Consider the following 12,928-nt stretch of genomic DNA (forward strand, 5'->3'; position numbering starts at 1 on the left):
TACACCAAAAACTACTGTCACCAAATTTAGATCTTGGTATAGAAATACATTTCCTATCTTGTTGAGAGAGAAAAAATGAAACTAGTGCATACCTGAAAAGGAACACATGTACAGGAGGGACTGGGAAAAAAGTTCTAAATACTCTATAATTATATTAATGGATGGTTCTTATAATGTATGCATTAATACATGACAACATATATTATGTACGTCGATATATATTTAAGATGTACTTTTTAGCACAAAATTACATTCTCATCCTATTATTGCGCGAATATCTTTTTAAGGAGTTTTTTTTACCCTTTTATGAAAATATCTTTTTATAGGGAGTACATTCCAGCCAAACAGTAACTCAGCTATAAATCCAGACCACCTTAACTACTTTAGATTTGCAGGACAAATCTTAGGACTGTGTCTCTATCACAAGCAGTTAATCAATGTTTACTTTACCAGATCATTCTATAAACATATCCTTGGTAAGTTTGATTAACTGTAAGTTAAACCTCATGAAAGATACCAGGCTTGTAGTTTAGAATGTAAGAGAATGCGTTACAGTCTCATCCATGATAATTTAATAAAAATTCAAATAGGAAGTTGTAAGACTTTACAAACAAAAAATTCTGAAAAGTTGTTATTATCATAATATAGGTTTATTGGTTAATGTCATTTGGATAGTTTGAAAAAAATGTTTGCTTTTGAAAAATGAGAGACAAAAGATACCACAGTGATATTTTCACTCGTAAGTCAAAAACAAACTGACAATATTAATGTGATAGCTAACAACCAAAAAACAACTAAAAAACAAATATTACACACAGGGTTTCCGCTGGCGGTCAAAAATAATAATTGTGGCGATAAAAATTCGTCATTTACACAAAACGCAACCTGGAAAACTAAAGAGTTAAAAAAAAGAAGGTGATCTCAGGTGCTCCAGAAGAGAAAGAAGATTTTGTTCCATATGTGATCCCCATCGTGTTACGCCTATAAAAGAAGTAGACACCTCAAGTGTTCAGGCATTGCCCAAAGAAAGCATCACAAGTTAACATACCATACTATCTTTTAGCACATTCTTATTAAATAAAACAACAGATTGAAACACTAGGATATCTGACTATTTTAGATAGTATATTATTATTCCCATAACAAACAGGAATAAAAACATATGTACAATTTGACCTTTAATTTGTAGGTATTCCAGTGAACTATACAGATGTGGCATCTATTGATCCTGACTACGCTAAAAATTTACAAGTATGTGTTTTATTCAAAATATTTCCCTTTAATCAATCAAGAATATGAAACAATTAACAGAAGAAAGATTTGATATATCTTGAAAATCCTGCTATCAGATACAGTAACAGATTACCTGGTTTCGTGTCATTAATATAGCATACCAGAAACCAGTGACAGTATGCAAATTTTACTTTTTCTCTTTCAAAGCTAAAGAAAGATAACAAATGCATTGATAAGTTCTGTTTTTAACATTTGTTTGTTTTACCCAAAAATATCAATAGATAAATAGATTTGTGTAGGGTAAATTTTAATAACTATCTGTGACATTCTATAGATATTTATACAAATAGCTTATCAGAGAATTTAAATAGAGAAAAAAAAATTAAAGAATGACTGTAATGGTTTTTTTTTGTCTATGAAGATCGAAATAACATCAAAAATGTGTAGCAGGTTATTTAAAGTGTGCAACACATTTTTTTATGTTATTTCCAATAGGCAGAAAAAATATTACAGACATTTCTTATAATTTAATTCTTAACTCCATTTTAAACCCGAGTAAATCAAGAAAAACGTTGATGACGTCAGGGTCACCTGACAAAATTATGTCTATAAGCTGATAAGCAAAATGTTGTCAGTGTATTAGAAGACGCGTTACATCCAAAATTAAATTATTCAACAAGTGACCGAAAAAAAACCATTAAATTCACGAATGCAAGTAGTATATGAGTTAATTATCAGTGTTGTTCTGTCACAAGTTGAATATCTTTCGATATTTGAATTCTTTTTTTTTCTGAAATAAAAGAAGAAAATGCAAGGAACTATATCTTGTTCTAAGCCTTCACAATTTATTTTGATCTGACGTCTTGACAATGCCTTTTGTTATATGACGTCAGAGGAATGAAATAACTACGTTTATTTTACATGTGAAATTATCGTGTCTTTTTTTCACTGGGAAATTAATGAAATTCATTGCAACCTATGTAATAATTTTTCATAACGGTTGTTGACTTTATATAACAGTGGATACTTGACCACGACATTGACAACTTAGGATTGGACCTGACATTTTCTGTTGAGACTGATGTGTTTGGTGTGATGCAGGAAGTAGAACTAAAACCTGGAGGCAGTAAGATAACAGTGACAGAGGAAAATAAGGTATGGTTGAGCTTGTAAGAGCTATGGAATTATATAAATACATGGAGTGATTCACTGCATAGGCTGCCTAATTCTAGATATAATTTTATTACAATGCTTGTGACTGCAACTTTGGTAAACAATTATTTTAAACACCCAATATGCATGAAACTAATGATCAAGATATCACCTAGTGATTTACACTTGTATATCAATCATCTAGTCTTTCAAAGACATTTATCGTATTGAAAAAAAATGCTTACAGACAAAAGCACAAAGAAGTAGGTAGAGAGTTTTATGCAGAACATGATTGATGCAATTTCTATTTGCTTAGTACAATTTGTAACAGAAATTCCAATGATAAATAGGTTCTCAATTTAACATCATCAATACAGAATTATTATATTGTATTGCAGACAGAGTACGCTCAGCTAGTAACAGAATTAAGAATGACAAGAGCTATACAGCCACAGATAAATAGCTTTCTATCTGGTTTCCATCAGTACATTCCCCAATCACTTATACAAATGTTTGATGAATATGAATTGGTTAGTATCATTTATTACAGAAAAATCTAGAGACATACAAATTTTCAATTTTGAGGTTATATTTTATTTATTATGACTTTCAATTTGATTTAGAGAAAGAAAAAACTAAGGGGATACAAAACACTACAGGGAGATAACTCTGTAAAATTAGCTAATTGATTTAAACGCATTCTATATTAAGCTTGTCAATGATCAAAACTAGTGTTTTACAAACTGCTATATATCCAATGAAATTTTTCCGACAAAGTGTGTGGTTCAATTTTTTAAAAATTTTTATATTTTTGTCAAATAGTCAAAGTAAATATTTTTCAAAATTTCATGAACGAGCCAAGTTAATTTTAGTCAAGGTATTTGGTAAATGTACCACCTTAAGGAGTTCAATATTAGTTACATTGAATTTTTTACCTTATATTTCCTTTTAAAGGAAGATAATTAGTCCAAACTATTAATAAATTTTACACATTTCAGGAAATAAATCACTGTGACAAATATACTCTTATATTTTGTATGTCACTGAAGAGATGTTCTTTATGATTTTTAATATTACTTAACAAAATTATATAAATGAGTTTGGTTTCAATTGCATTGAAATTCTAATTAAAAAAAATATCAGTTACTGTATTTATGTTCTATTTTAGGAGTTAATGTTGTCAGGTATACCAGAGATAGATATCAGTGACTGGGAGAATCATACAGAATACAATGGCTATGATAGACAGTGATGATTTACTGTATTTATGTTCTATTTTAGGAGTTAATGTTGTCAGGTATACCAGAGATAGATATCAGTGACTGGGAGAAACATACAGAATACAATGGCTATAATAGACAATGATGATTTACTGTATTTATGTTCTATTTTAGGAGTTAATGTTGTCAGGTATACCAGAGATAGATATCAGTGACTGGGAGAATCATACAGAATACAATGGCTATGATAGACAATGATGATTTACTGTATTTATGTTCTATTTTAGGAGTTAATGTTGTCAGGTATACCAGAGATAGATATCAGTGACTGGGAGAATCATACAGAATACAATGGCTATGATAGACAATGATGATTTACTGTATTTATGTTCTATTTTAGGAGTTAATGTTGTCAGGTATCCCAGAGATAGATATCAGTGACTGGGAGAATCATACAGAATACAATGGCTATGATAGACAATGATGAGTTACTGTATGTATGTTCTATTTTAGGAGTTAATGTTGTCAGGTATTCCAGAGATAGACATCAGTGACTGGGAGAATCATACAGAATATAATGGCTATGATAGACAATGATGATTTACTGTATTTATGTTCTATTTTAGGAGTTAATGTTGTCAGGTATACCAGAAATAGATATCGGTGACTGGGAGAAACATACAGAATACAATGGCTATGATAGACAATGATGATTTACTGTATTTATGTTCTATTTTAGGAGTTAATGTTGTCAGGTATACCAGAGATAGATATAAGTGACTGGGAGAAACATACAGAATACAATGGCTATGATAGACAGTGATGATTTACTGTATTTATGTACTATTTTAGGAGTTAATGTTGTCAGGTATTCCAGAGATAGATATCAGTGACTGGGAGAATCATACAGAATACAATGGCTATGATAGACAATGATGATTTACTGTATTTATGTTCTATTTTAGGAGTTGATGTTGTCGGGTATCCCAGAGATAGATATAAGTGACTGGGAGAAACATACAGAAAACAATGGCTATGATAGACAATGATGATTTACTGTATTTCTGTACTATTTTAGGAGTTAATGTTGTCAGGTATACCAGAGATAGATATCAGTGACTGGGAGAATCATACAGAATACAATGGCTATGATAGACAATGATGATTTACTGTATTTCTGTACTATTTTAGGAGTTAATGTTGTCAGGTATTCCAGAGATAGATATCAGTGACTGGGAGAATCATACAGAATACAATGGCTATGATAGACAGTGATGATTTACTGTATTTATGTTCTATTTTAGGAGTTAATGTTGTCAGGTATCCCAGAGATAGATATAAGTGACTGGGAGAAACATACAGAATACAATGGCTATGATAGACAGTGATGATTTACTGTATTTATGTTCTATTTTAGGAGTTAATGTTGTCAGGTATCCCAGAGATAGACATCAGTGACTGGGAGAATCATACAGAATACAATGGCTATGATAGACAGTGATGATTTACTGTATTTATGTTCTATTTTAGGAGTTAATGTTGTCAGGTATCCCAGAGATAGATATCAGTGACTGGGAGAAACATACAGAATACAATGGCTATGATAGACAATGATGATTTACTGTATTTATGTTCTATTTTAGGAGTTAATGTTGTCAGGTATCCCAGAGATAGACATCAGTGACTGGGAGAAACATACAGAATACAATGGCTATGATAGACAATAATGATTAACTGTATTTATGTTCTATTTTAGGAGTTAATGTTGTCAGGTATACCAGAGATAGATATCAGTGACTGGGAGAAACATACAGAATACAATGGCTATGATAGACAGTGATGATTTACTGTATTTATGTTCTATTTTAGGAGTTAATGTTGTCAGGTATACCAGAGATAGATATCAGTGACTGGGAGAATCATACAGAATACAATGGCTATGATAGACAGTGATGATTTACTGTATTTATGTTCTATTTTAGGAGTTAATGTTGTCAGGTATACCAGAGATAGACATCAGTGACTGGGAGAAACATACAGAATACAATGGCTATGATAGACAATGATGATTTACTGTATTTATGTTCTATTTTAGGAGTTAATGTTGTCAGGTATACCAGAGATAGACATCAGTGACTGGGAGAAACATACAGAATATAATGGCTATGATAGACAATGATGATTTACTGTATTTATGTTCTATTTTAGGAGTTAATGTTGTCAGGTATCCCAGAGATAGACATCAGTGACTGGGAGAAACATACAGAATACAATGGCTATGATAGACAGTGATGATTTACTGTATTTATGTTCTATTTTAGGAGTTAATGTTGTCAGGTATACCAGAGATAGATATCAGTGACTGGGAGAAACATACAGAATACAATGGCTATGATAGACAATGATGATTTACTGTATTTATGTACTATTTTAGGAGTTAATGTTGTCAGGTATCCCAGAGATAGACATCAGTGACTGGGAGAAACATACAGAATACAATGGCTATGATAGACAATAATGATTAACTGTATTTATGTTTTATTTTAGGAGTTAATGTTGTCAGGTATTCCAGAGATAGATATCAGTGACTGGGAGAAACATACAGAATACAATGGCTATGATAGACAGTGATGATTAACTGTATTAATGTTCTATTTTAGGAGTTAATGTTGTCGGGTATCCCAGAGATAGATATAAGTGACTGGGAGAAACATACAGAATACAATGGCTATGATAGACAATGATGATTTACTGTATTTATGTTCTATTTTAGGAGTTAATGTTGTCAGGTATACCAGAGATAGATATAAGTGACTGGGAGAAACATACAGAATACAATGGCTATGATAGACAATGATGATTTACTGTATTTATGTTCTATTTTAGGAGTTAATGTTGTCAGGTATCCCAGAGATAGATATCAGTGACTGGGAGAAACATACAGAATACAATGGCTATGATAGACAATGATGATTTACTGTATTTATGTTCTATTTTAGGAGTTAATGTTGTCAGGTATTCCAGAGATAGATATCAGTGACTGGGAGAATCATACAGAATACAATGGCTATGATAGACAATGATGAGTTACTGTATGTATGTTCTATTTTAGGAGTTAATGTTGTCAGGTATCCCAGAGATAGATATAAGTGACTGGGAGAAACATACAGAATACAATGGCTATGATAGACAATGATGATTTACTGTATTTATGTTCTATTTTAGGAGTTAATGTTGTCAGGTATACCAGAGATAGATATCAGTGACTGGGAGAAACATACAGAATACAATGGCTATGATAGACAGTGATGATTTACTGTATTTATGTTCTATTTTAGGAGTTAATGTTGTCAGGTATTCCAGAGATAGACATCAGTGACTGGGAGAAACATACAGAATACAATGGCTATGATAGACAGTGATGATTTACTGTATTTATGTACTATTTTAGGAGTTAATGTTGTCGGGTATCCCAGAGATAGATATCAGTGACTTGGAGAATCATACAGAATACAATGGCTATGATAGACAGTGATGATTTACTGTATTTATGTTCTATTTTAGGAGGTAATGTTGTCGGGTATTCCAGAGATAGATATCAGTGACTGGGAGAAACATACAGAATACAATGGCTATGATAGACAGTGATGATTTACTGTATTTATGTTCTATTTTAGGAGTTAATGTTGTCAGGTATTCCAGAGATAGATATCAGTGACTGGGAGAATCATACAGAATACAATGGCTATGATAGACAGTGATGATTTACTGTATTTATGTTCTATTTTAGGAGTTAATGTTGTCAGGTATTCCAGAGATAGATATAAGTGACTGGGAGAAACATACAGAATACAATGGCTATGATAGACAGTGATGATTTACTGTATTTATGTTCTATTTTAGGAGTTAATGTTGTCAGGTATTCCAGAGATAGATATAAGTGACTGGGAGAAACATACAGAATACAATGGCTATGATAGACAATGATGATTTACTGTATTTATGTTCTATTTTAGGAGTTAATGTTGTCAGGTATTCCAGAGATAGATATAAGTGACTGGGAGAAACATACAGAATACAATGGCTATGATAGACAATGATGATTGACTGTATTTATGTTCTATTTTAGGAGTTAATGTTGTCAGGTATCCCAGAGATAGATATCAGTGACTGGGAGAATCATACAGAATACAATGGCTATGATAGACAATGATGATTTACTGTATTTATGTTCTATTTTAGGAGTTAATGTTGTCGGGTATTCCAGAGATAGATATAAGTGACTGGGAGAAACATACAGGATACAAGGGCTATGATAGACAGTGATGATTTACTGTATTTATGTTCTATTTTAGGAGTTAATGTTGTCAGGTATCCCAGAGATAGATATCAGTGACTGGGAGAAACATACAGAATACAATGGCTATGATAGACAATGATGATTTACTGTATTTATATTCTATTTTAGGAGTTAATGTTGTCAGGTATCCCAGAGATAGATATAAGTGACTGGGAGAAACATACAGAATACAATGGCTATGATAGACAATGATGATTGACTGTATTTATGTTCTATTTTAGGAGTTAATGTTGTCAGGTATCCCAGAGATAGATATAAGTGACTGGGAGAAACATACAGAATATAATGGTTATGATAGACAATGATGATTTACTGTATTTCTGTTCTATTTTAGCAGTTAATGTTGTCAGGTATTCCAGAGATAGATATAAGTGACTGGGAGAAACATACAGAATACAATGGCTATGATAGACAGTGATGATTGACTGTATTTCTGTTCTATTTTAGCAGTTAATGTTGTCAGGTATTCCAGAGATAGATATAAGTGACTGGGAGAAACATACAGAATACAATGGCTATGATAGACAATGATGATTGACTGTATTTATGTTCTATTTTAGGAGTTAATGTTGTCAGGTATCCCAGAGATAGATATAAGTGACTGGGAGAAACATACAGAATATAATGGTTATGATAGACAATGATGATTTACTGTATTTCTGTTCTATTTTAGCAGTTAATGTTGTCAGGTATTCCAGAGATAGATATAAGTGACTGGGAGAAACATACAGAATACAATGGCTATGATAGACAGTGATGATTTACTGTATTTATGTTCTATTTTAGGAGTTAATGTTGTCAGGTATCCCAGAGATAGATATCAGTGACTGGGAGAAACATACAGAATACAATGGCTATGATAGACAATGATGATTAACTGTATTTATGTTCTATTTTAGCAGTTAATGTTGTCAGGTATTCCAGAGATAGATATAAGTGACTGGGAGAAACATACAGAATACAATGGCTATGATAGACAGTGATGATTGACTGTATTTATGTTCTATTTTAGGAGTTAATGTTGTCAGGTATTCCAGAGATAGATATCGGTGACTGGGAGAAACATACAGAATACAATGGCTATGATAGACAGTGATGATTTACTGTATTTATGTTCTATTTTAGGAGTTAATGTTGTCGGGTATTCCAGAGATAGATATAAGTGACTGGGAGAAACATACAGGATACAAGGGCTATGATAGACAATGATGATTTACTGTATTTATGTTCTATTTTAGGAGTTAATGTTGTCGGGTATTCCAGAAATAAATATCAGTGACTGGGAGAATCATACAGAATACAATGACTATGATAGACAGTGATGATTGACTGTATTTATGTTCTATTTTAGGAGTTAATGTTGTCGGGTATTCCAGAAATAGATATCAGTGACTGGGAGAATCATACAGAATACAATGACTATGATTATTAACTGTATTAATGTTCTATTTTAGGAGTTAATGTTGTCGGGTATTCCAGAAATAGATATCGGTGACTGGGAGAATCATACAGAATATAATGGCTATGATAGACAATGATTATTAACTGTATTAATGTTTTATTTTAGGAGTTAATGTTGTCAGGTATTCCAGAGATAGATATCAGTGACTGGGAGAAACATACAGAATACAATGGCTATGATAGACAGTGATGATTAACTGTATTAATGTTCTATTTTAGGAGTTAATGTTGTCAGGTATCCCAGAGATAGATATCAGTGACTGGGAGAAACATACAGAATACAATGTCTATGATGATTTACTGTATTTATGTTCTATTTTAGGAGTTAATGTTGTCGGGTATCCCAGAGATAGATATAAGTGACTGGGAGAAACATACAGAATATAATGGTTATGATAGACAATGATGATTGACTGTATTTATGTTCTATTTTAGGAGTTAATGTTGTCAGGTATCCCAGAGATAGATATCAGTGACTGGGAGAAACATACAGAATACAATGGCTATGATAGACAATGATGATTTACTGTATTTATGTTCTATTTTAGGAGTTAATGTTGTCAGGTATCCCAGAAATAGATATCAGTGACTGGGAGAATCATACAGAATACAATGGCTATGATAGACAATGATGATTTACTGTATTTATGTTCTATTTTAGGAGTTAATGTTGTCAGGTATCCCAGAAATAGATATCGGTGACTGGGAGAAACATACAGAATACAATGGCTATGATAGACAATGATTATTAACTGTATTAATGTTCTATTTTAGGAGTTAATGTTGTCGGGTATTCCAGAAATAGATATCGGTGACTGGGAGAATCATACAGAATACAATGGCTATGATAGACAGTCATCTGTTATCCAGGTTAGTGTGAAATAATATCACTACAAACTATTAAAGTCTGAAATGACCTATATCTGTACTCGACTGTACTGATTTTTACTCGACCAGTCTGAATTGGTCTGACTTTTACTTGACATTACTCAACCCCAGTCTGAACCATACTTGACTGTACTGAATCGTACTTGACCCTTATCTTTGCCGTTAAAAATAGTCTGAAATATTACTCGATCAGTCTGAAACAGTCTTAACCCATTCTTGACATGTACTCGACCTATTTTTCCAGTCTAAACCATACTTAACCAAAGTTCTGAACAATACTCGACCAGTCTGAACCATACTAGACTAAAAACCCTCTACTTTTTTAACTGTTTAAATTAATTAATTAATTAAACAGGTGCTCTTTGGAAAGTTAGCTTAAAAAATTTGAGTATTGCTCCCATATCAATATAAAAAAATATGGTAGTAAGATAAAATGTTTAAAATGTTAAATAAAATATTAAACAACTTAGCACCATTCATTCAAATACAGTTTTCAACACCACTTATTATATATGGTTCTAAAGTTTGCCAAGGAAACTCAGTCGATAAACATTTTATACTTACAACCTTGCCAATGTCTTTTTATGGTTATGTGGTCAAATAAATGGAACAATCTCCTTATACTGATATTAAAAAAGACAATATCAAGGTTAACAAACAAGACATTGTTGTGATGTTAATGATTTTAAATGATATTGTTTTGTATACACCTTTTAGATATAAATAAAAAAAACTGTATAAATACTAATTTTTTGATAAATATTTCATACTTTTAGTGGTTTTGGGAAATTGTTGAAGATTTCAGTCAAGAGAACAGAGTTTTGCTGCTTCAGTTCACCACTGGCAGGTAATGTAGACATAGAACTGCTTACATCTCATTAGAACTTTGGTGGATAATTGTACATCTTACTGATAATCATACCACATCTCCTTATTTTTATAAAGAAATGATAAAATTATTGTTTTTTTTTTAATACACAATCCTGAACAAAATAATTATTTGGTCACAGTTCAATATTTTTTTGATATTAAAATTAGTGAATTAAACATTCTATAACACATAAGTGGTTATCATGATTATGAATACCAATAGTATCTACATGATTAATAGTTATTGACAAATGAAATTAATATCAATATATTAACCCAAAACTCATACAGAAATTTTGAATTTCACTTATAAATCTACAATATTTCCTATATCCAGTTTAGGTTTAAGTGTAGGTTCCTTTTTAAGACAGTCGATGAAGAGGACAAGGGAATCTCAACGAAATGATTGTTAAAACAAATGTAGATACATATGTATGTGTTATGTAATTTGTATTTTGTTTATCACAAGCAATTCTTTGCATGCTTATTGATTTTTATTTTCAAATACAGTTCTCGAGTACCGTTTGGAGGTTTTGCTAAGTTTGTTGGTGGAGGTGGTCCACAGCATTTTACCATAGCTATAGTTCCTTATAAAGAACACACTTTACCTACAGCTAGTACTTGGTAAGAATATTCACTCCTCTTTTGTGTAGACTTCTTCTTATTTATTTGTACAGGCCTAGGGTATCTTGAGATCAATAATCTGTTTACTTATGGAGAAGGAATATTAAGGATATTTTAGATTTATTGAAAAAAAAAAATTGTGGTACCATTATAACATGTGATAATCTGCGTAGAAAAATCAGCTTAGAGTAAATGAACATGTTGACTGACTGAATGTTTTTTTATGTGAAGTGATAGCCACCAACCATAAACACAATCTACATATATAAGAACATGCGTTTTGTTGGCATTGCATTCATGCATTATAGCATCACATGCAACTAAAATAGCACAATAACTTGATGTAAAAGAATTTAGTAATGTTGCATGGTGTCCTTCCGATAAATTCCTTTCACATACATTTATCTGATACATTTGAACTTTTATGATATAAGAACTACATTGCATAAGAATATTTTTTTTATTGTTTTTATAGTATCAACATGCTGAAGATGCCAGAATATAAATCAAAGACAGAGTTACATAATAGACTGATGGTGGCTTTACAGTGTGGTAACCAAGGTTATGCTTTTGCATGAACAGGAAGTACAATGAATTCTGGGATTGGCAATGATGACCAGAAATTTGATTGTTTAAGAGTTAGAACATGTAGAATGAATTATAGAATATGATGATTAATCAAGGAGAATATAGAAACTCAATGAAATAATCTATCCATTTATCAAAGAGTGGTAAATGTTTTTTTCAGTAACCTTTCCATATCTCTTCTCTACTGTAGAATATATGTTAAAACAGACAGTGTAGGCTTTAACCAGAAACAAACAGGATCATCGGATTTTCTATGGCAAATCTATTGTAACTTCATATATTTTTTTTAATATGAGAACAGAAACTCTATTCAAAATTTAAAGTTAATATCTCTTTCCTCTGAAAGTCATGTAACTGCAATTTAAAATATATTTGAGAGATATAAAATCCTACCCTCATTGCTACAAGCCATGCATTTTACTGTATCATACTTAATCTACAATAAGAATTTCAAATTTTTTAAAACTTAAAAAAATAATTGTTAGTTTGTGATTAGTAGCCATACATTTTGACCAAATGTTGTTTAACCATT

At 31.5% G+C, this 12,928-nt stretch overlaps 1 protein-coding gene across 1 annotated transcript in view; it reads left to right on the forward strand.

The window, feature by feature from the left end:
• LOC139493002 (E3 ubiquitin-protein ligase HACE1-like) overlaps positions 1-12,831 on the forward strand; it is a 62,870-nt gene extending 50,039 nt beyond the window's left edge. Inside the window, exons 16-23 of the mRNA XM_071281146.1 lie at positions 327-476; positions 1,190-1,251; positions 2,254-2,388; positions 2,784-2,915; positions 10,201-10,296; positions 11,091-11,161; positions 11,695-11,808; positions 12,284-12,831. Coding sequence (XP_071137247.1) covers positions 327-476; positions 1,190-1,251; positions 2,254-2,388; positions 2,784-2,915; positions 10,201-10,296; positions 11,091-11,161; positions 11,695-11,808; positions 12,284-12,386 — 863 coding nt within the window. The 3' untranslated portion in view covers positions 12,387-12,831. The remainder of the gene's footprint in view (positions 1-326; positions 477-1,189; positions 1,252-2,253; positions 2,389-2,783; positions 2,916-10,200; positions 10,297-11,090; positions 11,162-11,694; positions 11,809-12,283) is intronic.
• Positions 12,832-12,928: the final 97 nt, after the last annotated feature.

This window comes from Mytilus edulis, chromosome 10 (genome assembly GCF_963676685.1).
Source record: "Mytilus edulis chromosome 10, xbMytEdul2.2, whole genome shotgun sequence".
NCBI lineage: Eukaryota > Metazoa > Mollusca > Bivalvia > Mytilida > Mytilidae > Mytilus > Mytilus edulis.